This window comes from Tympanuchus pallidicinctus, unplaced genomic scaffold (assembly GCF_026119805.1).
Source record: "Tympanuchus pallidicinctus isolate F22 unplaced genomic scaffold, pur_lepc_1.0 scaffold15, whole genome shotgun sequence".
NCBI classification, from domain to species: domain Eukaryota; kingdom Metazoa; phylum Chordata; class Aves; order Galliformes; family Phasianidae; genus Tympanuchus; species Tympanuchus pallidicinctus.
In genome coordinates, this window is record NW_026294669.1 from 15,002,041 (window position 1) to 15,026,393 (window position 24,353).

The 24,353-nt window shown below is 63.2% G+C and overlaps 1 protein-coding gene across 8 annotated transcripts in view; it reads left to right on the forward strand.

The window, feature by feature from the left end:
* SPEG (striated muscle enriched protein kinase) overlaps positions 1-24,333 on the forward strand; it is a 31,083-nt gene extending 6,750 nt beyond the window's left edge. Inside the window, exons 1-41 of one of the 8 annotated variants that reach the window (XM_052675585.1) lie at positions 985-2,231; positions 2,634-2,723; positions 2,829-3,207; positions 4,183-5,597; positions 5,708-5,851; positions 6,308-6,490; positions 7,946-8,157; positions 8,317-8,405; positions 8,601-8,782; positions 10,682-10,942; positions 11,843-12,001; positions 12,162-12,351; positions 12,465-12,694; positions 12,807-12,926; positions 13,098-13,202; positions 13,288-13,494; positions 13,597-13,720; positions 13,797-13,969; positions 14,600-14,712; positions 14,919-15,087; positions 15,176-15,269; positions 15,419-15,619; positions 15,741-15,801; positions 15,943-16,020; positions 16,130-16,302; positions 16,385-16,411; positions 16,579-16,731; positions 16,848-16,890; positions 16,985-17,053; positions 17,167-19,345; positions 19,462-19,608; positions 19,684-19,800; positions 19,873-20,040; positions 20,375-20,497; positions 20,649-20,813; positions 20,991-21,603; positions 21,697-21,936; positions 22,007-22,230; positions 22,554-22,629; positions 22,818-22,967; positions 23,111-24,333. In XM_052675585.1, the coding sequence (XP_052531545.1) occupies positions 2,858-3,207; positions 4,183-5,597; positions 5,708-5,851; positions 6,308-6,490; positions 7,946-8,157; positions 8,317-8,405; positions 8,601-8,782; positions 10,682-10,942; positions 11,843-12,001; positions 12,162-12,351; positions 12,465-12,694; positions 12,807-12,926; positions 13,098-13,202; positions 13,288-13,494; positions 13,597-13,720; positions 13,797-13,969; positions 14,600-14,712; positions 14,919-15,087; positions 15,176-15,269; positions 15,419-15,619; positions 15,741-15,801; positions 15,943-16,020; positions 16,130-16,302; positions 16,385-16,411; positions 16,579-16,731; positions 16,848-16,890; positions 16,985-17,053; positions 17,167-19,345; positions 19,462-19,608; positions 19,684-19,800; positions 19,873-20,040; positions 20,375-20,497; positions 20,649-20,813; positions 20,991-21,603; positions 21,697-21,936; positions 22,007-22,230; positions 22,554-22,629; positions 22,818-22,967; positions 23,111-23,318 (9,735 nt within the window). In that variant the 5' untranslated portion in view covers positions 985-2,231; positions 2,634-2,723; positions 2,829-2,857 and the 3' untranslated portion in view covers positions 23,319-24,333. Of the gene's footprint in view, positions 1-984; positions 2,232-2,633; positions 2,724-2,828; positions 3,208-4,182; positions 5,598-5,707; positions 5,852-6,307; positions 6,491-7,945; positions 8,158-8,316; positions 8,406-8,600; positions 8,783-9,790; positions 10,647-10,681; positions 10,943-11,842; positions 12,002-12,161; positions 12,352-12,464; positions 12,695-12,806; positions 12,927-13,097; positions 13,203-13,287; positions 13,495-13,596; positions 13,721-13,796; positions 13,970-14,599; positions 14,713-14,918; positions 15,088-15,175; positions 15,270-15,418; positions 15,620-15,740; positions 15,802-15,942; positions 16,021-16,129; positions 16,303-16,384; positions 16,412-16,578; positions 16,732-16,847; positions 16,891-16,984; positions 17,054-17,166; positions 19,346-19,461; positions 19,609-19,683; positions 19,801-19,872; positions 20,041-20,374; positions 20,498-20,648; positions 20,814-20,990; positions 21,604-21,696; positions 21,937-22,006; positions 22,231-22,553; positions 22,630-22,817; positions 22,968-23,110 lie in introns of those variants that run through there. The other 7 variants (XM_052675582.1, XM_052675584.1, XM_052675583.1 and 4 more) reach the window with 7 other exon arrangements.
* The last annotated feature ends 20 nt before the right edge of the window (positions 24,334-24,353 follow it).

Genomic DNA, 24,353 nt, shown 5'->3' on the forward strand with positions numbered 1-24,353 from the left:
CCCCTTTGTGCTGCCCACTGGCACTGTGGGGGGCTGCAAAATGAGCCTGCTGCTCTTGTAAAGACATCTGACTGCTGGCTGTGCTTGTCTATCTGTCTGCCCCTGGGGACTGTCTGTCGTCCATTCCTGATGGCTGTTTGTTCATGAGCTTGCCTAGAAGCTGCAGGATGGGTGGGAGGCTCTGGGAGAGCCCCACTAAGGCTCCACAATGAGCAGCAAGGGCACAGGCTGTTGTCCCAGAGAGACTCTGCTACTAGGCTGGGCTGAGAGCAACTCTGGGCGCTGGCAGCCCAGCCCTGCTACCTGCACACCGCATCTCCTGACCAACCTGCCTGCCTGCATCAGCATGGCTACCAGGTGGCCCTTGGCAAGCAGATGCCCAACCCTGAGCTACGGTGTGGGGGAGGGTAGGGAGCTGGCAGGGAGCTGCTGGCACCTCTGCCCCACGCTGCCATCCTGCCTGCCCAGACGACGAGGCTCCCACGCCTCCCGCCCTGTGGGCTGGTCATCTCATGGCACTTATGCCAAATAGCCTCTCTCACAGCTGGCACGGCCACCACTAGGCTGGGTGTTGCTGTCCCCACGCTGGGCCCGTGCCCATGGCTGAGTCTGGGCCAGTGCCTGGAAGACGCTTGGCTGGCTCATTCCCTTTGCTGGCACGGGCAGTGGCTTCGAAGGTGCTGTGGAACATTTGGGCACCCGCCTGGGCGAAGCTGCTGACTGCAGGCAGCGGGACTGGCATGTACCATGTCACCCCTGGGAGCAGGAGGAGAGCAGCACCAAGAGGTGTGCGTGTGTGTGTGCTGGTGGGCATGCGCTGCACGTGTCCACCTACACCCGTGCACGGCTGTGTGCGTGGGGTGTGTGCCTGTAGATACCTTGGGGGCGTGCAGCCGGGGGTGTGCGTGAGGCTGTGCTGTGGATAACGCTTTCTTCTCTTTTTCTTTGCAGAAAACCGGCCACTCGCGGCGCTTCGGTCGCTTCACGCATGGTGCGTTGAGTTACCAGGATTTGCCCCCCCTGCTGGGATGGGGTCTGGCCCCCCCGCAGTAACAGGGAGGGGACAGTGAGCAGAGGCTGCACAGAGCTGCGCACAGCCCTAAAATGGGTTTAGAGGCTCCTGGTGTGTCCTGTGAGCGTGCCTTTGTCCTCGCAGCTCCAGGGGCAGGGGTGCTGCTGGGGAGCTGAGTACATGGTGGCAGGCATCCTGCTGCAATGGCAGTGATGAGACAGTTGGCGGTGTGCTGGGCTGCACCAGACCAGCCCGAGGAGGGAATAGCAGTGTGGACAGTGTGGACCCCCACTGGGCTGTGGTGTGTGATGACAGGGCTGGAGGGCAGGGGATATTTCCTTTGACAAAGAGCTCTGCAGTATCAGCTTGTGATGGCTTGCATAGTGGTGGAAATGGTGATCCTTGTTGTCTATGCCAGTTTACTTTCCTGGGAAGGAGCAGTGCTCTGGCTCTGCACTGACTTGGCCACAACATGCCTGGGTACACAGTACCCACAGTGCCCACAGCTTCCCTGAGAACAGCACTGATGCTCTCCCAGCCAGAACCACATTGTGGGGCACAGCAGCACCTCTGAATACTTGCTGCAGGGGGGATTGGGGATGCAGAGTGCACACCAGGCCTGATGCAGCATGTGTGCCCCCAGGCACACATATCCAAGCGTGCCAGCACCTTTAGGAGTGCCCACCTGGGGCGCAGGAGGTGAGGGCATGGAGCCCAGGGGACAGCTGGAGCAGCAGCAAGTACAGGTGCTGGCTGCTGTGAAGGCAGAAAGTGACCATGGTGTGGGGAGGGGATGATGCCATGTGCTTTACTGGAGCGATGCAGGGAAGGGGAGGTTGAATTTGGTGCTGATGATGTATTGACTGTGTGTATATAGTGAATTTGTGTAGGGAAGGCTGGTGCCAGACCCATGGCTCCGGCCATACAGAAGGGTAAGGCATCGGGCCCTGAACCAGATGATTGGCCAGCCCTAGCCCCATCCTTGGCCTCCAAGGCCAGCGCATGGTGCTAGGCTCTCTGAACTGGCACAGCCTGCCCAGCTGCTACCCTGGCAGGTCAATGCCTAATGGTAGCACAGGGACAAGCTGGGGACAAAGTCCTCCCCCAGTGCCCTACGCGTCTCTGCAGGCTGGGCCGATAACCGGGTGTTGATGTCTCTCTCTCTCTTGCTGCCCCTATGGAAGCGAAGTTTTCCGCTCCTGCAGGAAGCAAAGCTACGGTAGGAAGATGCCTGCCTTATGCCAGCCCTGCTCCCAGATGGGGCTCTGTGCCCCCAGCGTGCCTCCCTGTTGCAATGCCACCACTGTCCCCATCTCCATCACCCAGTTACATCCTCCTTCCCCTGCATTTCCACCACCACCACCATCCCTTCTCCCGCCTCCATCCTACATAGCATCATCTGATGCCACTCCTGTCCCATGGTCTTTCCAGCCTTGGTCTTGCCTTTCCTGCTGGCAGCCTTCTGTGTCCCCCATGTTACAGTCATCCCTCTCTCACCCTTGCTCTTCTGCTGCCCGGAACTGCCTGTGCACTGCTCATCTGCCGCTGGAGCTGGTGGGTCTGTGTGGAGCAGTATCAGCCTGGTCCTCGTGTCCCCTCACCCTCTGCTCTTCCCCCACAGACTCGGAGACTGGCGAGGATGAGCCCAGTGACCCCCAGGTGACGCAGCGCAGCGAACTGCAGGATGAGACAGCCTTCAGCACCCCCACGGGTGAGCTGCGGGGACACAGAGCTTTAGGGGTCCCCTTGGGGCAGCCCACCCATGGGATGAGCTGGGTGGGATATCACGTGGAGATGCCCACCACTCTCCTTCCAGGTGGCTCCGACACCCTGGTGGACACCTCCATGAACACGACGCCAACCTCAGTGCTGGCCCTGTCTCAGGCGGAGGAGCGCTCCAGCTGGTCGGGCAGCCAGCAGACTGTGGTGGAGAAGGAGCCAGATGCCAACCTCCCCATGCGGGGACCCTACCTCCGCCCTAGTGCCTGGCAGCCGCAGGGAACTCCAAGGCAAGCAAATGCGCCGTCACCACGTGGCACTGAGGTCCGGCACCTGGGTGTGGAGCCGCTGGTGCGGGCATCACGGGCTAATCTGGTGGGCACAAGCTGGGGGTCGGAGGATAGCCTTTCTGTGGCCAGCGACCCGTACGGCAGCGCCTTCAGCCTGTACCGAGGACGGGCGCTCTCGCTCCACGTGTAAGTAGCAGAGGGAAGTGCACGGAGGGGACATCGCTGGGGCCATCTCCTCCCTGCAGCCATCTTCTCTCCTCCTCCTGGGCTTTCTTTGCCTTCTCCATGCCCGGACAAGGAACGGAGGCTCTGAGCAGTAGGCGCCTAGCACCGGTGAGGAGGGAATTGCCCCGCCTGGAGCGGGGTCCCTATCTGCTATGGCCAGTTAAAGTTTGGGGGTAACCCCATCCGAACTGAACCTTTTCCTGGCCAGCTATGAGGGCTCTGCATGGCCAGGGACATGGGGCGCAAAGGTGTGGCACCCACGGACAAGCTGTCCCCACCACCCAGGGGTGGCAGTGTGGACAAGGGACATTCTTCCTCCCGAGGGCCTGCTGACATGCTCAGAGCCCCCGTCCCTCCCCAGCCCCGCAGGCCTTCTCCATCCTCCCTTTGTGTTTGAGGCTGCTTGTTCCACCAGAACCTCATCTCCACTTTTTGATTTCTGCACTGCACATGCCAAGCCCTGGGCTGTGGGGCTGGGGGGGTGGGCAGGGATTTTGCAGGTGGCAGGGCAGGGGGACATGTTGGCAGCAGCACATGCACTGGGCGATGACTTGTGGCCTTGCAGAAGAGCTCTCTGCACTGCTCTGGCATGCTGGAATACCTTGGGGAGATGGGGGCACACCTCTGTTCCTGTGCTCTCATCTTGACTGAATGGCAGCTCTGGGAAGGGCACTTGTTGAGTGTCCCAGCATCACCACACTGTTGTCCTACATGGGTGTCCCTGGGAGATGAGACACCAGCGATAAGGCACCGCTGGGTCATACCAGCAAGCCAGCTCCCAGTGGCCCAACTGTGGCTGGATCTCCTCACTGTGGGCCACTGAGGGTCCAGGGGCTGTCCCCTGCTGTGCCCTACTGGGTGGTTGGGTTGGGACTCATGATGCAGCCATAGGTGAGGGTGGGCTCTGACTTGGTCTCCCTTGTTCTCCCCTTGCAGCAGCATCCCCCAGGGGGGATACAGGCGAGATGACCCCCACAGTGGTTCCGTCTCCCCAAAGCCCGGCGCTGAGCCTCCACACTCGCCAGCTGCCCTGCCGCTGACCTCCAAGCCGCCCATCATCCGCTCGCCGTCCCCAAGAACTGGCCTGTGCCCTCCCACACCCTCCGGAGCCACCCCGCAGCCCTCTGCTCGCCTCCCCTCCTCCTCCTGCACGCCCGTGACCCCCCGCAGGACGTCTTCAGTGCCGGCCGACTATCAGGACACCGTCCCTGAGGAGTATGAGGAGAAGATCAAGAAGCCCAAGTCGCAGTCGCAGGGCAGCACGCAGGACTCCCGACCCGCCACCCCCATGAGCGACGCGTCGGGCCGCATCTCGGTGCGGGCATCGCCCAAGCTGGTGCGCGCTGGCTCCAGGATCTTCGAGCGGCTGCAGTACTTCGAGGAGCGCCGCGGGAGCCTGGAGCAGGCGGACAGTCCTTTCCCCACACGGCCGTGGCTGCCTCTGCGCAAGACGCGCTCCTTCGACCAGCCAGGCTGGGAGCGGCGGCCGGGCACACCAGGGGGCTGGCGGGACGGGGAGGGCAGTGCGGCCAGCCGCCGCCAGGCCTTCCGCCAGAAGGCCGCCTCCTTCGACGAGCGGGGCAAGTTCGCCGGGCGCGTGCAGGACATCGAGCACAAGTTCTCGGAGGAGCTGAGCCGCATCAAGAGGACCGTGTCCAAGCAGCAGCTGCGGCGCTCGCAGGAGCTGGGCAAGGCTGAGCCACAGCCATCTGCCGAGCCTCCCGCCGCCCGCACTCCACGCAGCTCAGCCTTGCCACGCAAGGTGCCACCAGCCAAGGCCTCAGCTCCAGCTGAGGGCATGCATGTCATCCAGCACCTAGCTCTCTCCAGCGTGGCACTGGTGGGGCCCAATGGGGAGCCGGAGCCGGGGGGACAGAGGGCACGGAGAGGCCCGGCACGGGGCGGCGCAGCAGAGGAGGTGAGGAAAGCTGTGCAACAAGACGGTGGTGGGGAAGTGAGGAAGAAGGAGCAGTGGTTGTTGGCGCAGGCCACCCCGCGGGGCCGTGCTGCTGAAGGGACCCCGTGCCCGGACGGAGGTCCCGTGGCTGCAACCAGGGCCCCTGGGGTGGTGAGTGAAGGGCTGGCTGCCAGGCTGGCCGTGCCCCATGGGCTGTACCGGAGGCCGGAGGTGTCTGCTGAGGTGCGGTTCCTGCCGTGGGCAAAGCCGGGCTTGGAGCAGGAGGCCCGGCTGGAGAGGAGCTGGGCAGGGCAGCACGGCACAGGGAAGGAGGTGGAAAGAAGGCAGGCAAAAGTGGCGGAGAAGAAAGAGAGCGTCCGGACGGCTCAGGAAGGCAGAGGCACGCGGAGCAAGGCGAAGGGGCGCCGGGCCCGGCCCACCTCTCCAGAGCTAGGTAGGGCATGGCTCTTGTCCCACGCACAGGCAGTACTGTAGTGCTGCCACACCTCACTGGATCCTCTACTCACCCTGCTCATGGCCGTGGGGCCATCTCTCCCTGTGCAGAGTCCTCCGATGACTCCTACGTCTCAGCGGGCGAAGATCCCCTGGAAGCGCCCATCTTTGAGATCCCCATCCAGGACACAGCGGTGGCTGTGGGGACAGAGGTGCTGCTCAAGTGCATTGTCACAGCCAACCCACAGCCAGAAGGTGAGTGGTCACGGGGCATGAGAGCGCAATGGGCTCTGGCATGATCCCCCTGCCTGTCCCGGTCCCTTGGGGCCACCTGAGCTGTGTGGCGGAGCTGTGGCTCTGCGCTCCTCAGGAAGCAAAGTGCCAGGGTGCGGTGCAAAGGGCAGGGTGCAGGCAGAACCTCTGTGATCTTCCTGTGCTGGGATAGCAGGAGGAGGAACCAGGCATGGAGCAGCTGGCAAGGGCTGGCAACGAGCAAAGAAGCTCTGGTTCCGTCCTCCATCCTCCACTGGAGGGCAGGAGGATGCCAGTAACCTTAGAGGGGCTTCTCTCCATCAGGGTCCCTGGGGACCTGGGGCTGCTCCCGATGGCAAAACGGTCGCCAAGTCGAGCAGAGACCTGTGTTGACAACCGGGGGAGTGAGGACTCTCCTATCCCGGGATGGTCCTGAAGTGACCCTGCTTCTGCCCGCAGTGTCCTGGAGGAAGGACGGGGTGCCGCTGAGGAGCAGCACTGCACGGCCCATCAAGGCGGAGGGTGAGCGGCACACCTTGCTGGTCAGGAGCGCCCGGGTGGCCGACGCCGGTCTCTACACGGTGACGGCGGCCAACGAGGTGGGAGCCACCTGCTGCAGCGCCATCCTCAGCGTGCGGCCCGGTGAGTGCCGGCGGCCGGGATGCAGGCAGCGGGGGGCGGCGAGAGGGCCGGCGAGGCGACGGGCTGCCTGCCAGCTCTGCTGTCACTGCTAGGAAAGCGGCTTCCTTACCCTACAAGGCTCTGTCTGAACCGAAGCAGCTGACTCGCTGCCGGTTTCTGCCGTGGGGGGAGCGGGGTCAGGCTCCGAACATCCCCAACGAGTTGGCAAGTTCTTTGCCTCGCGGGGCACCCCAGCTGCCCACCGACACGCAGCCTGCGCTGATGCCCAGCATGCCCTCCGCCATCCGGGGATCCCCATCCCAGGACTTCCCCTGGGGAGCGCAGAGCCCCGGGGAGCTGCAGGATCCCCGATCCCCGCTGCCCCGCGGCGACCCGGGGCGCTGAGCGCACTGCCAGGCAGCTGCCGCCCCTCGGGGCCGCTCTCCCCCGCGGCCGGAAGGGAAGGGAAGGGGTCGGCAGCCCCCAGACCGCCGCTGGGCCCTCCCCCGATTCAGGCCCAGCCCCGGGGGCCGGGCGGCGGCGCGGGGCCGGGGCGGCGCTCGGCCGGGGAGGGCTCAGCGCTCCGGGCTGGATGTGCGCCCGGCGCCGCCGCATCGGCCCCGGCCCCGGCAACGACAGCGGCGCTCCCGCGGTTCGGTCCTGCTCGGGGAGGGGGCCGCGGCCCCTCCGGTGAGTGCGGGGGGCACCGGAGGGCTGCGGGCGGAGGGGCTGCGGGGAGCCCTGGGGGACCAGCGGGACCCTGGGGGACCGCTCTGCTGCTGCTGCACGGGGGCAACGAGGGGGGTGAGGGGCCGAGCCGTCACCGAGCCGAGCCTTCACCGGGCAGCTCGCCCGCTTCCCCGCTTCGGCGGCTCCGTAAGGGGATCCGCTGGTGGGGGGGGGGCGGCGGGAGGGGGAACGGCGGCGGCCACGGCCGGGCTGGAGCGGGGCCAGCCCCCCACCTCGGGCAGCGCTCTGCCGGCAGCACGCTCGCCCCCGGCCCCGCACACATCTCACCCCCGTCCCGGCCCCACGCTCCCCCCATGCCGGCTCCTCTGCCCACGCGTGCTCCCCTCTATGCCGAGCTCGGACCCCGGGAGCGGCCGTCCGGGCTGCGAGGGAAGCGCAGCTGCCAATGTCACCTTCAGCCTTCTGCCGGCTCGCTGCAGGGGCAGCCATTCCCGGAATCCGGGCGGCTTAAGGATGGGAGCACGGCCTGCTGCGTAAGAGCCACTTGAGCCCCGCTGTCGCCTTGCGGGATATCGAGTCCACTTATCAGCCCCGGGGCGTGTTTCGCACCCACCCCCCGCGCAGCCCAGCACCCCTTCGCTGCCGGCTACCGTGCTGTTCCCGGCGGGATGCAGCATGGGGTGGGCATCCCCGGGCACCTCCAGGCACAGAATGGTGGGGAAGGGTCCCCAAGCCCCCTGCCTGGCTCTGCTTGCTGCCAGCTCCTTACCTACCCTCTCCTGCTAGCCCCCGCCGTGGAGCGGCATGGGAACCTGCCCCCCCCCCTGGGCCAGGTCAGCCCCATCACCTCAGACGAAGAGTACCTGAGCCCACTAGAAGAGTTCCCTGAGTCTGGGACCCCGCAGCACCGACCAGCCATGAAGCTGCAGCCCAGAGCGGAGCATGGGGCTGCCCACAGCTCTTCGGAGAGCAGTTTCAAGGCTGCACCCACCTTTGAGGTGAGCTGAGAGCCCCCCTGGGACCTGACAGAGAAGGAGCTGTGCCCTGCGGTGCTCTAGGGCTCTACGATGGGGGACAGGTGGTCCCTGGGGTGGTGGCAGGGCCACGTGGCCCCAGGGTGGTGGGTACTGGCTGCTTCCTGACCTCCTCTTCGTCAGGTGGCTCTGTCGGACCAGTCGGTGCTGGAGGGGCAGGATGTCAGCATGAGTGTCCGCGTCCGTGGAGAGCCCAAGCCCATCATTTACTGGTGAGTCGTGATGCTCACTGGGTCACAGTAGGGCAGGGAAGGGGGCAGGCATGGGGATGTCCCCATTTGGGGTCTGCCAGCTCAGAGCAGCACCAAGGAGAGGAGCTCTGGTCTTGGTCTTGTTGAAATTGAGGAGAATGGGGCTTTCTATGGAGCCAGCTGTGACAGTGCCTCTCTGCCCATGTCCCCGAGCAGGCTGCGGAACCGGCAGCCTGTGAAGTACGGCCGTCGTCACCATGCAGAGGAGGCGGAGGGGGCTCGGGGTCTGTACACACTGCACATCCTGGCGGCTGAGCGCACTGACACCGGCTTCTACACCTGCAAGGCTGTCAACGAGTATGGCACCAAGCAGTGCGAGGCCAAGCTGGAGGTCAGAGGTAAAGCTCCGCGAGGGCGTCCCCATTTCCCCATGGGGCTGGCCAGTTCCAGCACCCTGCATGAGCTGTGTGGGGAAGGGGCTGCTGCAGACCCCTTCTCGGTGGTGCTGCTTCTTGCCCTTCCCTACTGCAGAGCAGGTGGGAAAGGCAGTGTGTGGCGGGGTGGCAGGAAGGGGAAATGGAGTGGTCAAACTGCTGCAGAAGCTGGCTCCACAGAAGAAGGCAGGCTGCCCGCTGCCCAATCCAAATGTGCAGCCCCACAATAGTGGGCCCCGCTGCCCAGCTGTGTCAGTGTCCCCAGCCTGACCCAGAGGCTGCTGCTCCACCAGCATAGCTTTACCTTAAGTCCCCTTGTCGCCATGCTGGGGCTGGGCGCTGGCCCTGGCTATGCAGAGGGGGCTCTTGCCCTTAGTGGCCCTGCAGGGGGCATGTCCCTCCACCATGCACACGGCTCCTTCCTTCCCTACCTGCAAGCTGTGCCCAGGGGACAGCTCAGAGAGAGCTCTCCCACCTGCTTGCTCCCAGCTCAGAGCAGGTCCTGTAATACCTGGGGCTGGACTACCTCTCCCCAGCTCTGCTGTGGGCTCCAGCATCCTCCTAGGACCCCTTATATGCGTGGAGTGTGGCGCGGACCAAGGGACTTGCAGGAAGGGGATGAGTGATGCTGCCTTTCTCTTGCCCTTTGCTTTGTGTGCCCTGCTTCCCCCAGCCTTCCCTGCTGATGGCTGCCTGAGTCCCTGAGCTGTCCCAATCCCACCCCAGCCTTCGCTGCACTGCTTCTGTCCTGCCAGGCCCCCGCTCCCGGCGAAGCGTGGTGGCACAGGAGTGGCCATGGGAGCCAGGCACGCACCCAGCGAATGGATGGGTGATGGCTGAGGCACCAGTCCCCTTGCCGTGCTCCATGTCTGTGGCACACAGCGTTGCGTGTTGGCATGTGTGTGTGTGCCGGCCCCGTCTCCACTGCACTAACCCTTCTGCTTGCTGACTGCGGTTTTTGTCTGTACGCAGGGGGAGTACGATAAGGGGGTTCATCTCTCAGAGCCACGGGGGCTCTTAGTTGGACACCTCTTAGGCAGTGGACCTCACCTTGCATTATTACCTTCTGCTCCATTCGCCGCCTCGTCCTGGACGCACTGCGGGGACGCGCGGGCCCTCGACGGCGGGTGTGGGGCATGTGGGGTGGCCGGGCACTGTGTCACTAGGGCCGAGCAGTGGGTGGGGGGTGGTCGGTAGCGCCAGGCATCCCCTCAGCCGGGCTATGGCGGCTGCCCAATGCTGTCTGGTGTCTTGCTCCATCTGTGTGTCTATGTCTGCGTGTCCTGCTGCTCCTCTCCTCACCGCTCAGGGGAAGGGAGCAGGGAGCTTGGCTCCATGGCTGCTCTGTGCTAGCCAGGGCTGTAGGAAAGGGAACGTGATGCAATGGCTCCCACCTCAGAGTGTGGGGGACAAGGGACTCGGGGACCCCCGTGCTGGGGCCATGACCCTAGGGTCTGCTTAGTTCCAGCCGCAGAAGCAGCGCCGGCTCTGGGTCTCTTCTCCCCAGGGTGGGTGGGCTTGGTGGGATGTGGGCTGCGAGGCCGTGACCCTTTTTGTAGCTCTAATAAAATCTGTTTGGTAAAGCGCTGTGTGGTGTGTTCCTGGCACGGACACTTCCCCTCACCCTCCCCATCGCCTTCCCTCTGCCCCCCACCCCGGCTCAGCTCCGCTTTCCACATCTTACCCCAACCTCCTCCCCGCTGCATCCCTTTGCCTGCATCCCGCTCCCTGCCCGTTGCACCGGGTCTCTTCCCCGCATGCCCCTGCCCTGCACGGCCCCCTCCTTGCCATCCCCCCATGGTTGCTTTTCAGTTGCTGAGATGCATCTCTCTTTCTCTCTCTTTCTCCCCACTTCCCGGGCAGCTCGGCCCGAGTGCCAGTCCCTGGCCGTGGTGGCTCCCCTGCAGGACGTGGTGGTCGGGGCGGGGGAGCTGGCACTCTTTGAGTGCCTGGTAGCTGGCCCGCCAGACATGGATGTGGACTGGCTGTCACGGGGCCGGCTGCTCCAGCCCGCCCTGCTCAAATGCAAGATGCATTTTGACGGGCGCAAGTGCAAGCTGCTGCTCACCTCCGTGCACGAGGACGACAGCGGCATCTACACCTGCAAGCTCAGCACGGCCAAAGGTAAGCTGTGGGCACGCAGCCCTCAGGGGTATCTCTCGGGATCCAGCTTTGGTGTGATGCTGAGGGGACTGGCACACTTCCATCCCAAAGCATAGCTGAGTGCTGGAGAGGGTGGGGGGTTAGAGAGCTATTTGTGCCCCCAGCAGCTGGTGCCGCACAACTTCATGGGCTCTAGTGCCCCATGGAAGGGCACCAGTCAGTGAGCCTGAGCCTAAGCCTGCAGCCCACCCTACTCAACTCCCCTTCAGCAGCCGTGCAGCACCCAGGCACTGGGAGATGTTTGTGTCATGACCGTACCATGCATCAAGAACTGCATGCCTTCCCCGGAGCTACTTGCAGCACAGCTGTACCCATCCCCAGGCTCCAGATCCTCTGGGCTCCTGTTACTGACATGCCCCTGCTAGCCCAGCACAGGGTTGTGGGCATTTGGCAAGGGGCCTACCCTCTTCTCCAAAGATGCCATTGGTGGCAGGAACCACTGCACACTGCTAGCTGCCCTGTCCTGTGCCCTCTGCACTTCCCCCTACGCACAACCTATGTCTCTCCTTCACCACCCAGGGACAAGTGTCTCTGTCCCATTCCCCTCCTAAAGTGGGCAGAGACCCCATCAGTGAGTCCCTGCTACAACCATCCCCATTGCATTGCATTTGCACCCTCAACTGTGACCCCCTGCCCCAGAAGGACAAGGCACCCTCCCGCTACACCCGCCAGATGGCATCTCTATTGTTTGAAGGGAAGGAGGTGGCACTCAGCCAGCAGAGCCCAAGCGCTGTGCCTGGATGCCTTGCACATGCAGTCTGAGCCCCACAGCCCCCATGGGGTGACACGCTGTGCCCTGCCCCATGTGTTCAGCTCTGCCTCTGGCCATGAGGGTTTCACCCCCCCGTGCTCTCCTTGCAGATGAGCTGACCTGCAGTGCCCGGCTGACGGTGAAGCCCTCCGTGCAGCCACTCTTCACCCGCAAACTGGAGGATGTGGACGTGGTGGAAGGACGGACAGCACGCTTTGACTGCATGGTCAGCGGGACCCCTGCGCCAACAGTCACCTGGAGCCACTTTGGTAACCCCTGTTCCATGGCCTTTATCTTATGTCCCTCATCCCATGGGGTCTGCACTCCTAGGGGAAACCCAGCCTTGGTCTTGGAGCATCCAAGGCAGTGGGCCAGAGACACCAAGGGCTGTTCTGGGGCTGCTTATGCCATATGCATGTCTCCACACAGGCCAGATGGTGCAGGAAGGGGAGAACGTGCGTATCCAGCGGGATGGGGGGCTGCACTCATTGGTCATTGTGCATGTGAGCAGTGAGGATGAGGGGCACTACATGGTGACTGCCAGGAACATCCATGGCCACGTGGAGTGCTCTGCCGAGCTCTATGTGGAGGAGCCACGGCCATCTGCTGCCTCCCAGATGTAAGATGGTGTCCCCCTGCATGGTGCCCATGGGACATGCCCCAGCTTTGCCAGGCAGCTCTGTGCTGCTGGGGCCGGGCTGGGCGCACTGTGCTCATCACAGGTGCCCACAGCTCCAAACTGGAGAAGATGCCATCCATCCCAGAAGAACCAGAGCAGGCGGAGACCGAGGCGGAGTGCTTCACCATGCCCGACTTCCTGAAGCCACTGCACAATCTGGAGGTGGTGGAGTCCAAGGAGGCGGTGCTGGAATGCCAGGTGGCTGGGATGCCCTATCCATCCATCACCTGGTTTCACAATGGCTCGCGCATTGACAGCACTGATGATCGCAAGATGATGCAATGTAGGGTTACCCATTGCTCTCCCCTTGGCTAGAGCCATCTTCTCCTGGGCGCAACACTGCCCAGGAAGGGAGCTTGCACCACACTGATGGGCTCTTGCATCCATTCCTGCAGATAAGGATGTGCATCGCTTGGTGTTCAGAGCCGTCAGCCACACTCATGCTGGCGTCTATAAAAGCGTCATTGCCAACAAAGTAGGGAAGGCCACATGCTATGCACACCTCTATGTCACAGGTAAGTGGGGTCACCACCCGGGGCCGCTACCCCTGTGCCCCAGATCTGGAACTCAGTGTCCCTGTAACAAGGTGACAGCACATGGGACCACAGGGTAGTGTAGTTTGTGAGGGAGTTGGTGCTGATGGGGTCTCCCGGAGGCTCACCCCACTCCCCACCTCTCTCATGCAGATGTGGTGCCAACCCCCCCGGATGGGCCTCCCACAGTGGCCTCGGTGACCGGCAGAGCCATCACACTGACATGGAACAAGCCCAAGTGGCTGGACACGGCCATAGGTGAGGGGCAATTGGGGTATGGGCATTGCTGTGACACAGTAATGGGGGCTCTGACCCCATACACACTGACCCTGTCCTCATACAGACCCCAGCTCAGTGACATATGTGGTGCAAATGCAAGTGCTGGGCATGACACAGTGGATGGTGCTGGTGGCTGGCGTGCAGGACACTACCTACACGGTGCACGGGCTCACCAAGGGGGCCCAGTACCTCTTTCGTGTCATTACTGCCACCCCCAAGACCAACAGCAAGCCCTCCCCACTGGTGGGGCCTGTGAAGCTCTTAGATCGAGGTGAGTGCACAGCAGGGTGCTGGGAGGGAGAGGCAGAACGGGCGGCTGCAAGCCCAGGGCTGGGTGTGGGATCTGGAGGAGTGGTGACAAAATGTGTGGCAGGTCCCTACCTGGATGAGGCTCCAGTCATCCTGGATAAGCCTGATGTAGTATACGTGGTGGAGGGCCAACCAGCCTCCATCACCATCACCATCAACCACGTGGAGGCCACTGTCACCTGGAAGAGGTAGGACGCACCCTAGGCGTTCCTTGGGGGCACGCACCCAAGGGTGACGTGCAGAGCTGATGGTGTGTGCCCACAGGGGAGGGCAGGTGCTGGGGGAGCAGGAGGGCACGTGCGAGATGACGATGCCGGATGATGATCAGCACTGCCTGCGGCTGCTGCACGTGGGTCGGGGGGCTGCAGGGCTGCTGGCCTGCGAGGTGAGCAACCACCACGGCACTGCCCGCTGCACCCTCCACCTCCACCTCGCAGGTAGGTGCCCCCGTGCCGGGGGGCTGTGCCCCTCTGCTGTGGGGTTGGTATCCTCCCATAGGGTAGCACTGCCTTCGTGGTGTGCCATGGCTGTGTGCCATAGGGGGCACTGCCCCATTGCATGGCATTGCTCATCCGTGATCCGTACTCATACTCCATGGGAATTCTGTCCTATTGGCTGGTAGTGCCCCATGGGGCTGAAAGCCTGTGAGCTACATGCATGTCTGGTGTCTTATCTGATTTGAGTGGAGGCATCCCACGTGCCCCATGATCATGTGCACGGGCTGGCACTGTGCCATGGGTGATGCTACCCCCGTGGGTGGCACTGTGCCATGACCCATGGTGCCCCTTGGCCACGTGCTATGAATATCACTGCTGCATGGTGCCCCTTACCCGTGTATGACATGCACTGCTCCATAGCCAAGAGCCATGAGGAAAGCTCCACAATATCCCACATCTGTGTCATGGCTGGCGCTGCCCCACAGCACCTCACATCCATCTATAAAGGGGAGATGCAGCCCCACTCTGCCCCATGTCCACGTCCATTGAGTAGCACTGCCCATGATGCCCCATTCTCAGTGTGTTGGTGTGACACTGCCCTATGGTGTCCCATGCCCCATCTCTTGGCAGAGGCACCGCGTTTTGAGTCCATCATGGAGGACATCGATGCCCAGGAAGGGGAGACGCCTCGCTTTGCCGTGGTGGTAGAGGGCAAACCGCTGCCGGACATCATGTGGTACAAGGTGAGATGGGACACCAGCACCTTGTCCTGACACACAGCCCACCAGACACACAGCTGCTGCTCCCCTCTCTCTCTGGTTTGGGCTCCTTGTACTGGGGCTTTGGGTTTGTGCTCTCCCCAGATGACACAGTGTGCTGCAGGTGCTGGCATTGGGAGCTGGTGGGGGGATGGCATAGGTCCGTCCCCTGACACCTGCTATACCCCCAGGATGGGGAGCTGCTGGAGGAGAGCAGCCATCTGAGCTTTGTTTACGAGGACAATGAGTGCTCCCTAGTGGTGCTGGGTGCTGCTGAGCCCGACAGTGGGGTATACACCTGCACGGCCAGGAACCTGGCGGGAGAGGTCTCCTGCAAGGCTGAGCTGGTGGTGCGCACAGGTACAGCCAACCAGATCCCCTTGGCCCTGCACTGTGGGTCTGCCCCCAGCCCCTTGCTGAACCCTGACAGCACCTCTCCTTCCTCCAGCCCAGCCTGCAGCCGATGCCACCATGGAGGAAGATGCGCTGCACAAGGCACGACGCCTGACTGACTACTATGATGTGCACGAGGAGATCGGGAGGTACGGGGCCAGGAGATCCTCTGAGGAGAGTCGTCATCCTCCAGCAATGGTCCTGGGGCATTTCCCTGCGGGTATAAGTGCCTACCCCAGCTTCTCAGCGATGGGGAGGTCTTCCCTCCCAACCTCCTCATCCCACTGGCATGTTGCAGGGGGGCTTTCTCCTACCTGCGGAGAGTGACAGAGAAGAGCAGCCACCTGGACTTTGCTGCGAAGTTCGTTCCTGGCAGGACAAAGGCCAAGCAGTCAGCGCGCCGGGAGCTGCACATCCTCTCACAGCTCGATCATGAGCGCATAGTCTTCTTTCACGATGCCTTTGAGAAGAAGAACGCAGTCATCATGGTGATGGAGCTGTATCCTCCAGGAGCACGGTGTGGGGGCCAGGGGAGGGCTGAGGGGCAAAGTGAGTGCATGGGAGCAAGGTGGGAGGAGGGCACGGGCACAACATTCTCTGTGCTCCTTGACCGTGCCCAGCTGTGCTGAGGATGAGCTGCTGGACAGGATGGCAAGGAAGCCCTCAGTGTGTGAGTCTGAGGTGGGTGAAGTAGGCAGGGAGACAATTGGTGGCTGGGATACCAGTGTCCGCTCCCTCCCATGGTGCCAAAAGGAGGTGGCGTCTGCCAACCTCATCGGGCTCCCTGCTGCCCGGTGCCACCCCACCTCTGCTCCCTCGCAGGTCCGCTCCTACATGCGGCAGATCCTTGAGGGGATCTGCTACCTTCACCAGCACCAAGTCCTGCACCTGGACATCAAAGTGAGTGCACCCTGGGTCCCTGCAGAGGGGGCATCCCCTGTGCCCCGCTGTGCCTCTCCCCAGTGGGAGCCTCCTGCCAAGCTCCAGCCTGCCCTGCACTCTCCTGTAGCCAGAAAACCTCCTGATGGCAGATTCAAGCAGTGAGCAGGTCCGGATCTGCGACTTCGGCAATGCGCAGGAGCTGACACCCGATGAGCCGCAGTACTGCAAGTATGGCACACCTGAGTTCGTGGGGCCCGAGATTGTCAACCAGAGCCCCGTCTCCATTGTCACGGATGTTTGGTAAGGGCAGCTGGGTAGACCTGGCATCCCCACTGTGCTGAGGGACTGGCACTGTGTGGTGACCCTGCTCTTCTCTCCACAGGCCGGTGGGGGTCATTGCCTACCTGTGGTAAGTGCCTCACTGCATCCCCAAAGAAGAGACCCCTATTCTGTTCCCTTTCCGTGCTCTTCACCTCCTCTCTGGCTGCTCCTGTCCATAGCACTGGGGCAAACCTCAGTCCCCATGACATGTCAAACTGTTTCCTGCATCCCAGTGACAGTGTCCCCTCCTCACAGCCTCACCGGGATCTCCCCCTTCGTGGGTGAGAATGACAAAACGACGCTGATGAACATCCGCAACTACAACGTGGCTTTTGAGGAAAGGATGTTCCAGGGGCTCACTCGGGAGGCCAAGGGCTTCGTCATCAAAGTGCTGGTCAATGACAAGCTGTGAGTGCTGCGGAGCTCATCCCCTTCTGAGGCATGGCCACATGCCCCGTTGGGATGGAGGAGCTGGGTGAGGGGCTGGCAGGATGCAGGCCTCACCTGGCTCTGCTACTTCACAGGAGACCCAATGCAGAACAGACTCTGGAGCACCCCTGGTTCAAGGTGAATCCCAGCACAGAGCAGCACCCAGGGGCAGCAGTGTTGCTCAGGGCTTGCTGTAGAGTCTAAATGACTTTGCTGTCCCCTCTCCCTGCAGACACTGGCCAAGGGGAAGGTCATCAGCACTGACCACTTGAAGCTCTTCCTCTCCCGTCGGAAATGGCAGGTGGGGTTAGGAGCTGGGGTGGGAGGAGGGCAATGTGTACCGGTCTGGCTGATGCCATGCATGGTGCTGTGGTGCCTGCCTGGGCCTGACCCAGCCCTGTCTGTGGACTGCAGCGCTCACAGATCAGCTACAAGTGCAACATGGTGCTACGGCCAATCCCGGAGCTGCTGGAGGACACCTCCAACCACCTCTCCATCGCCGTGCCTCGCCACCTCAAGGAGTCTCCAGCCCTCTCGTCCTCCTCAGATTCGGATGACCTGGACGAGCTGCCCTTCATCCCCATGCCGCACCAGGTGGAGTTCTCTGGCTCCCGCATGTCCCTCAACGAGATCCCCACGGATGATGAGATGCCGGGGCCAGCTGAGGGTCTGCGGCAGGAGGTGGCCATGCCAGGGGACGGCTCTGCCATGGAGTGGCAAAGCGAGGCCAAGGGAAAGGCTGTGGTGGCCCTGGGGAAGAGGCCGAGGGCCCCAGGGCCACGGCGGCAGTGTGCAGAGGTGGAGGCACCCAGCTCCTCTGATGAGGAGGACCCCGAGGCCCAGAAGCGGCTCGAGTATCCCCGCAAAGCCATGAGGAAGGGCTCCAGCCTGGAGTCCCCAGAGAGCGCCCGCCGGGGTGAGCTGAAGCGGGGCAGCTCGGCCGACAGTGCCCTGCTGAGCCGGCCCCCAGGCCTTGAGGAGGGGGCTGAGGTGGGCCGGGAGCCTCGACGTGCCCTGGCCAAGGCAGCCTCCATGGAGCTGCCACGGCGGCGGGGGGCCGAGGACGAGCATGCCCAGCGCCTGGAGCTGATGCGGCAGCGCCTGCTGCGGGGCGGCACCGCCGATGGCAAGGTCAGCGGCTTGCGGGGTCCGCTCCTGGAAACACTTGGGGTCAGCCCCAACAAGAAGGGGCAGTGGCCGCCCCGCATGGAGCAACTGGCACCCTCAGTGCCGCGGTTGGTGCGGGCAGCGTCCAGTGAGGCAGCCACGCCACACCTGCTGCCCCCAGAGCGCATCCTGCAGAAGAGCAGCTCCTTCAGCCACGGCGATGCCGAGCCCGTTGTCCGGCATCGCCGTTCCGGAGCACCCCTGGAGATCCCGATGGCCCACACTGAGGTCCAGCGGCTCAAGGAGTCCCCATCGCTCTCGGCGCTCTCCGAGGCACGGCCCCAGATGCCAGAGACCACTGTACCACAGCCCCCTACGGCCAAGGTTGCCCAGGAGAGGAGATCCAGCACCGAGGAGCGGGCCCAGTCCCAGGCCAGAGCTGCCACCACCACTGTGGGGAAGAAGCCGATGGAGGAAAAGGTGCCCATCAAGGCTGAAGCCACCAGAGCCACAGGGACCCCTGGGATGGGGGCTGCCAGGCCCAGAGCAGCCACCCCACAGCAGCCTTCGGCTCCTGGAGCTCGCACCCCTAAGATGTCCTCCTACGCGGAGGTGATGCAGGCGATGGGAGCCACGTGGGAGGGGGAGCTGGCCACCAAGGAAGCCCCCCAGCCCGCTGCCCCTGCTGAGCACCCTGCACCGGCACCAGCACCAGAGGAGAAGAAGGAGGTGCAGCCTACCGGCTCCTCCTCCTCCCTGCTCATCCAAGACATTGACTCTGAGGAGGTCTTCGAGGCCAAATTCAAGCGGAGCCGTGAGTCATCCCTCAGCCGTGGGCTGAAGCTCCTCACCCGCTCCCGCTCTGAGGACCGGCACTTGGCCAGCCCCTCGGCCCGCGACGACGGCATTTACCGGCCCACACCAGCCGGAGTGCCCCTGGAGCTGCGCCGGAGCCAGCCCGCCGGCTTGGAGAAGTCCAAGTCGGTGCAGGACCTGCACGAGGTGGAGAAGGACAGCAGCTTCCTCCGCAGGATGTCTGTGCTCCTCAAGCGCACACCACCCCCAGAGAGGAGGAAGAGCAAAGGGGAGGAAGGAGGCGGTGACACTCCGACCCGCGGGCGCCGCTTCTCCTGGAGCCTGGGCTTGGGCAGCTCCAAGGAGCGCAGGGACTCGGAGAGCCTCAAGTCGGAGCCGGGGGCTGGCGGGGAGTCGCCGGTGGTAGCAGTGCGGCGGAAGATCAGTGCCACTATGGAGCGGGTGTCCTCGAGGCTGCGCAGCCTGTCAGACGAGCGGCCCGAGGACGAGGGGTCGGGGGAGCTGGGTCAGCGGCGGCCCTCCCTGCTGCGCCGCTCCATCTCGGAGGGGGACAGCCTGCGACGGGTGGGCGTCGTGGCGCAGGACCAGGTGGGACCACCCCCGGCACCCGCACCATCTTCCGAATCCCTGCGCTCGGAGGGCAGCACCCGCTCCTCCGCCTCTGCCAAAGGTGAGCTGGGAGCTGGGAGCACCCTGGGGCCGAGCTGCCTCAGCACTGCCACGCAGGTATCCTGGTAAGCCCCCAGGAATCAGTCTTAGCCACCCTCTCCCCCCGTGTCCCCGCAGGTGAGGGGCAGAAGCGGTCACGCTGGGAGCGGTGGGGGCTCTCCCGGACAAAGAAGGAGAAGGTGGCCTCACAGCCCAGCATCCCCTCCAGTGTGCTGCGGGAGGATGGCTCTGCAGCTGGGCGGCAGTATGCACTCAGCGAGTCAGGTAGGCATGACAGGGATATGAAGCACATGGGTCATCCCCTGACACCCCGTCCTCACCATGCCCTCTGCTCTCCAGATTTCCCCCCCATTTTTCACATCAAGCTGAAGGACCAGGTGCTCCTGGAGGGCGATGCCCTGACTCTTTGCTGCCTGCCTGCTGGCTGCCCGACCCCCAGAATTGTCTGGATGAAAGGTGAGGGCTGCCTGAGTGAGTGGGTGCCCAGGGAGCAGCAGAAGCACTGATTTCCTCTGCTCCCCTTTGCAGATAAGCGGTCACTGCAGGCAGACAACGTGCTGAACATCATCTCCTGCAAAGACGGCCGACAGATGCTCACCATCTCCAAGGTCTCCAGGAAGGATGCGGGGCTATATGAGTGTGCAGCCGCCAACACCCTGGGCACAGCCATCAGCTCCTGCACGCTGGCTGTGGCACGTAAGGACACACGGGTGGAGGGATCTCAGGGGACAGAGGTGCTGCCCCACAGGGACAGAACACATACCAGGTGCTGGGGATTGTTTGCTCGGGCTGCTCGGGGCTGGCTCTGGCAGGAGGGATGCATGCTTAGGCACTGCTGCTAACACGGTGAAACAGCCATGGGGCTGGGGACTCTCTAGGGCAGAGCACTGGATCCCTGCTCTGCACATCCCTACTTGAGGCTTCCAAGGCTTTCAGGCTGCTGCTGCACAGGCATCTCCCTGTGTGTCCGAGCCCACACACCTTTCTGCTGGCCAGGCACCCAGCCTGCCTACTCTGTGTCCCCTGGCAGGGCTTCCCGGGCGGCCAGGCACCCCGGAGATCGCCCAGAAGTACAAGAACACGGTGCTGGTGCTGTGGAAGCCCGCAGAGAGCAAAGCCCCCTGCACCTACACGCTGGAGCACAGGCTGGAGGGTACGTGGCCAGTGAAACATGGCCGCCCCCACTCTGCTTGGGGGCACCTTTGGCTGGGCTACAACGCTCACCCTTGCATGGATGGGTGCTGGAGGTCTGGGAAAGTGGGACAGGGTACAGTCGGAACCTCATCATGCCTCCGTGCCGGCAGGGGAGCACGAGTGGAAGTTGGTCAGCACTGGCATCACTGACTGCTACTTCAACGTGACAGAGCTGCCCCCGGGCAGCGCAGCCAAGTTCCGGGTCGCCTGCGTCAATAAAGCTGGGCAGGGGCCTTACAGCACCCCATCAGGCAAAGTGCACCTGGAGGCAACGGGTAAGCCAGCTGTTCTCATAGGGCAGTGCCCACTGTAAGCCCCGCGGCATGGGGCTGCAGCAGCACGGTGCTTTGGGGGCTCTTTGCCCAGGAATTTAGACAGTGGGATGCTGTTTGCACCCTGTTCCTGGATACACATACCACAACTCTGCTCATGGCTCTCCTTCCTCCCTGCAGACTCCCATGCTGCTCCAGCCAAGAACACTGCCATCCCCGTGCCTGACAAGGCAGCTTCCAGCCGGTCGACCCAAACACCGCAGGCACAGTTGGAGCCCCCGGCCTCAGGGCTGCCCCCAACCACTCCACCTCGCAAGCACAAGGCAGTGCTGCAGAAGCCTGAGCAGCCACTGCAGCCAGGCGTCCCTGAGGGGGAACAGCCAGACCCCAAGCTCCCACCCAACATCACTGTCTGCGAGCCCCCAGAGCTGGTGTTCACTGCCCCTCAGACTACTGCCATGCCCCACACAGGCACCACTGCTGCTCCCATGGACACATCTGCTCCCACCTTGCCCACGCGGGTGTCCCACCAACCCAGAGCACCCTCTCCATCCAAACCCTCCCCTGCTCCCTCGGCGTCCACCACCCCCAACACTGCACCCACCAGGAAAATGCCCCCCTACATGGTCACGTCCTTCGTGTCTATGCCCCCTGCCTCACCCCCGGCCCGGGAGGTGCCTGCCTCTACTGTATCCTCCAAGGAACCCTCAGGTGACAGTAGGGCCCCGGACGGCACAGCACTGCGGCAGGGTGTCCCCCAGAAGCCATACACTTTCCTGGATGAGAAAGCGAGGTGAGGAAGTGAGTGTGTGTGTGGGGGGGGTGCTGTGCCAGGGTTCTCCTGGAGCATCCTGCACAGGGGGCTGAACATGACGCTGTGCCTCAGGGGTCGCTTTGGGGTAATTCGGCTCTGCAAAGAGAATGCCACAGGAAAGCTCTTCATGGCCAAGATTGTGCCCTATGAGGCAGAGAGGAAGCAGAGCGTGCTGCAGGAGTACGAGATCCTGAAGGCACTGCACCACGAGCGGATCATGGCCCTACACGAGGCGTACATCACCCCTCGCTACCTGGTGCTCATCTGTGAGAATTGTGCTGGCAAGGAGATCCTCTACAGCATCGTGGACAGGTCCAGGGGGTGAGGGTGGCAGGGTTTGGGGGTCCAGTGTGGGAACCCTGCTCATGTCCCCTATCCCCAGGTTTCGCTACTCGGAGGATGATGTGGTGAGCTATGTCCTGCAGCTGCTGCAGGGCCTTGAGTACCTGCATGGCCGCCGCATTGTGCACCTTGACATCAAGCCTGACAACGTTGTGGTCTCGGGCACAAACGCTCTCAAGATCATTGATTTTGGCAGCGCCCAGACCTACAACCCCCTGGTGTTGCGGCAGCTGGGGCGACGTGTGGGCACACTGGAGTACATGTGTGAGTGGGGCATGCTGTGCCCATGCATGGAGCCTGGGGAGCTAAGAGGTGCCTGGCGAAGCTGAGTAGTGGTTGGGATGCTGGGGGTATCTAGAGGGGACTGTTAGAGCTGTTGGGCTCAGTGGGAGCATTTGGGTGTCTGTGGGGCAGTTGGGGTACCTGATTCTGGGTTGCGTTGGGGTGTCAGCAAGGGGTGCTGGGAGGGAAAAAAGGTGGGGTGTTGGTGGTGCTGTGTTGGCTGTGGGTGTTGGGGGTGCTGTACTTACTACGGGTGCTGGGTTTGGCTGCTGTGCATATGACAGGGCTGCTCACTCTGTCTGCAGCGCCAGAAGTGGTGAAAGGCGACCCGGTGGGCTCCGCTGCAGATGTTTGGGGTGTTGGCGTCCTCACCTACATCATGTAAGAGAAGGGGACTTGGGGGTGAGCATCTGAGATGTAGGCCCCCCACCAAGGGCCACCAAGCGAGGGGGGGATGCTGTAGCCCTACAGACTGTTCTCAGCTGGATGTCTGTCCCACATGGGGATTGGGTGGGTGCTCGGTGTCCTCTCACCACTGTGCCCAGCCCGTGCCACTTCTTCCCTCCCAGGCTGAGTGGGCGGTCACCATTCTTTGAACTGGACCCCATTGAGACAGAGAACCGCATCCTGGCAGGGCGCTTTGATGCCTTCAAGCTGTACCCCAACGTCTCACAGAGCGCTGCCCTCTTCATCCGCAAGGTCCTCACCGTCCACCCCTGGTGAGTGCCTCCTGAGCCCAATGCCTGCTTAGGAAGACCCAAGGGGACACTCAGGGGGTCCTGAAGGGAGGTGCTGGTGTTTGGCTTGGGGACGGTGTGGAGGTGGTGGGCACCCAGTGGTCTCTGACACTGAACTGCCACAGGAGCCGCCCCACGGTGAAGGACTGCTTCGCCAACACCTGGCTCCAGGATGCCTACCTGATGAAGCTGCGCCGCCAGACTCTCACGTTCACCACCAATCGCCTCAAGGAGTTCCTGGTGGAGCACCAGCGGCGGCGTGGTGAGGCTGTCACCAAGCACAAGGTCTTACTCCGCTCCTACCAGGGTGGCCAGCCACCAGGGCCGCAGTAGCCGTGAGGGGTGAGGAGCCAGAGGAACATTCCAGGGGCCGCGGGACAGGGCGGCCGAGGAGCCAGGATGAGCCCACGGACCCCACCTGCCAGGGATGCCGGCAGGGCAGGACAGGGACAGAGATGAGTGGCATCTTTCAGTGGAGTCGAAGAAGAGTTTCCAGAAAATGGTGCCCCAGCTGGGGTCAGATGGCAATGCTGGAATGGATGGAGAATGTGGCAGAGGGTTGGGGGAAGAATGTGATGGGAACAGAATGGAGATGGAGGTCTGGAAGATCTGCCAGCATGCCGGCCAGCCTAGGCCACGTGGTCAGTGGGGGATTGGCCCAAAGATGTGGCTGCCCCTGCAGCATCCAGCCCAGCCACGTGCCTTACCCGCAGCCCGTGGCTCCCACTGTCATGACACAGGGGGACAAGGGGCGGCCTCATCCCCTAACACAGACTGGGGATGCCCACGGTCAGCGTGCTTTGCACGGGAGTGCCGAAGACAGAGGCTGCTCCGCTGGGCTGCGCAGAGGGGCCAGCCGGCAGCACGGGCCTGCTTCTGCTCCAGAGGGCTGCAGCCCGGGCCCCACACCGGTGCCTTCCCTGGGCTACATATGTTCTGCACCTGCTCAGGCCCACACTGCTCTTGCTTCTGGGGGCACTGGGAGCAGGAAGAGATGCTTGCAGCTGCCCGTATCCAAAACGCTCCATGCAGCCCCTCCCCCCCCACGTGCAACCCCACATGTGCCTTGCTGAACCACACGCCCCACGCACACGCACGCCCTCGCACACACACGCTGCCCTGCGGGGTGCTCCACGCTGCGCAGACCCCATCGCCTCCCCTGGGTGCCCCCGGCCGGGGCAGCACGGGGCAACTGCACTGCAGCGACTGGACTTTATTTACGGACAGCGGGGAGAAGTTCTGCCCCTGCTCTGTGCCCCCACCTCTCTGCCAGGCCCCGGAGGCGCTGCTGTCCCTGCGGGCTGAAGCGAGTGCCGTGCCAGAGCAGCAATAAAGGCCCTGAGCAGCCCGAGTCTGTCCGCGTGCCTC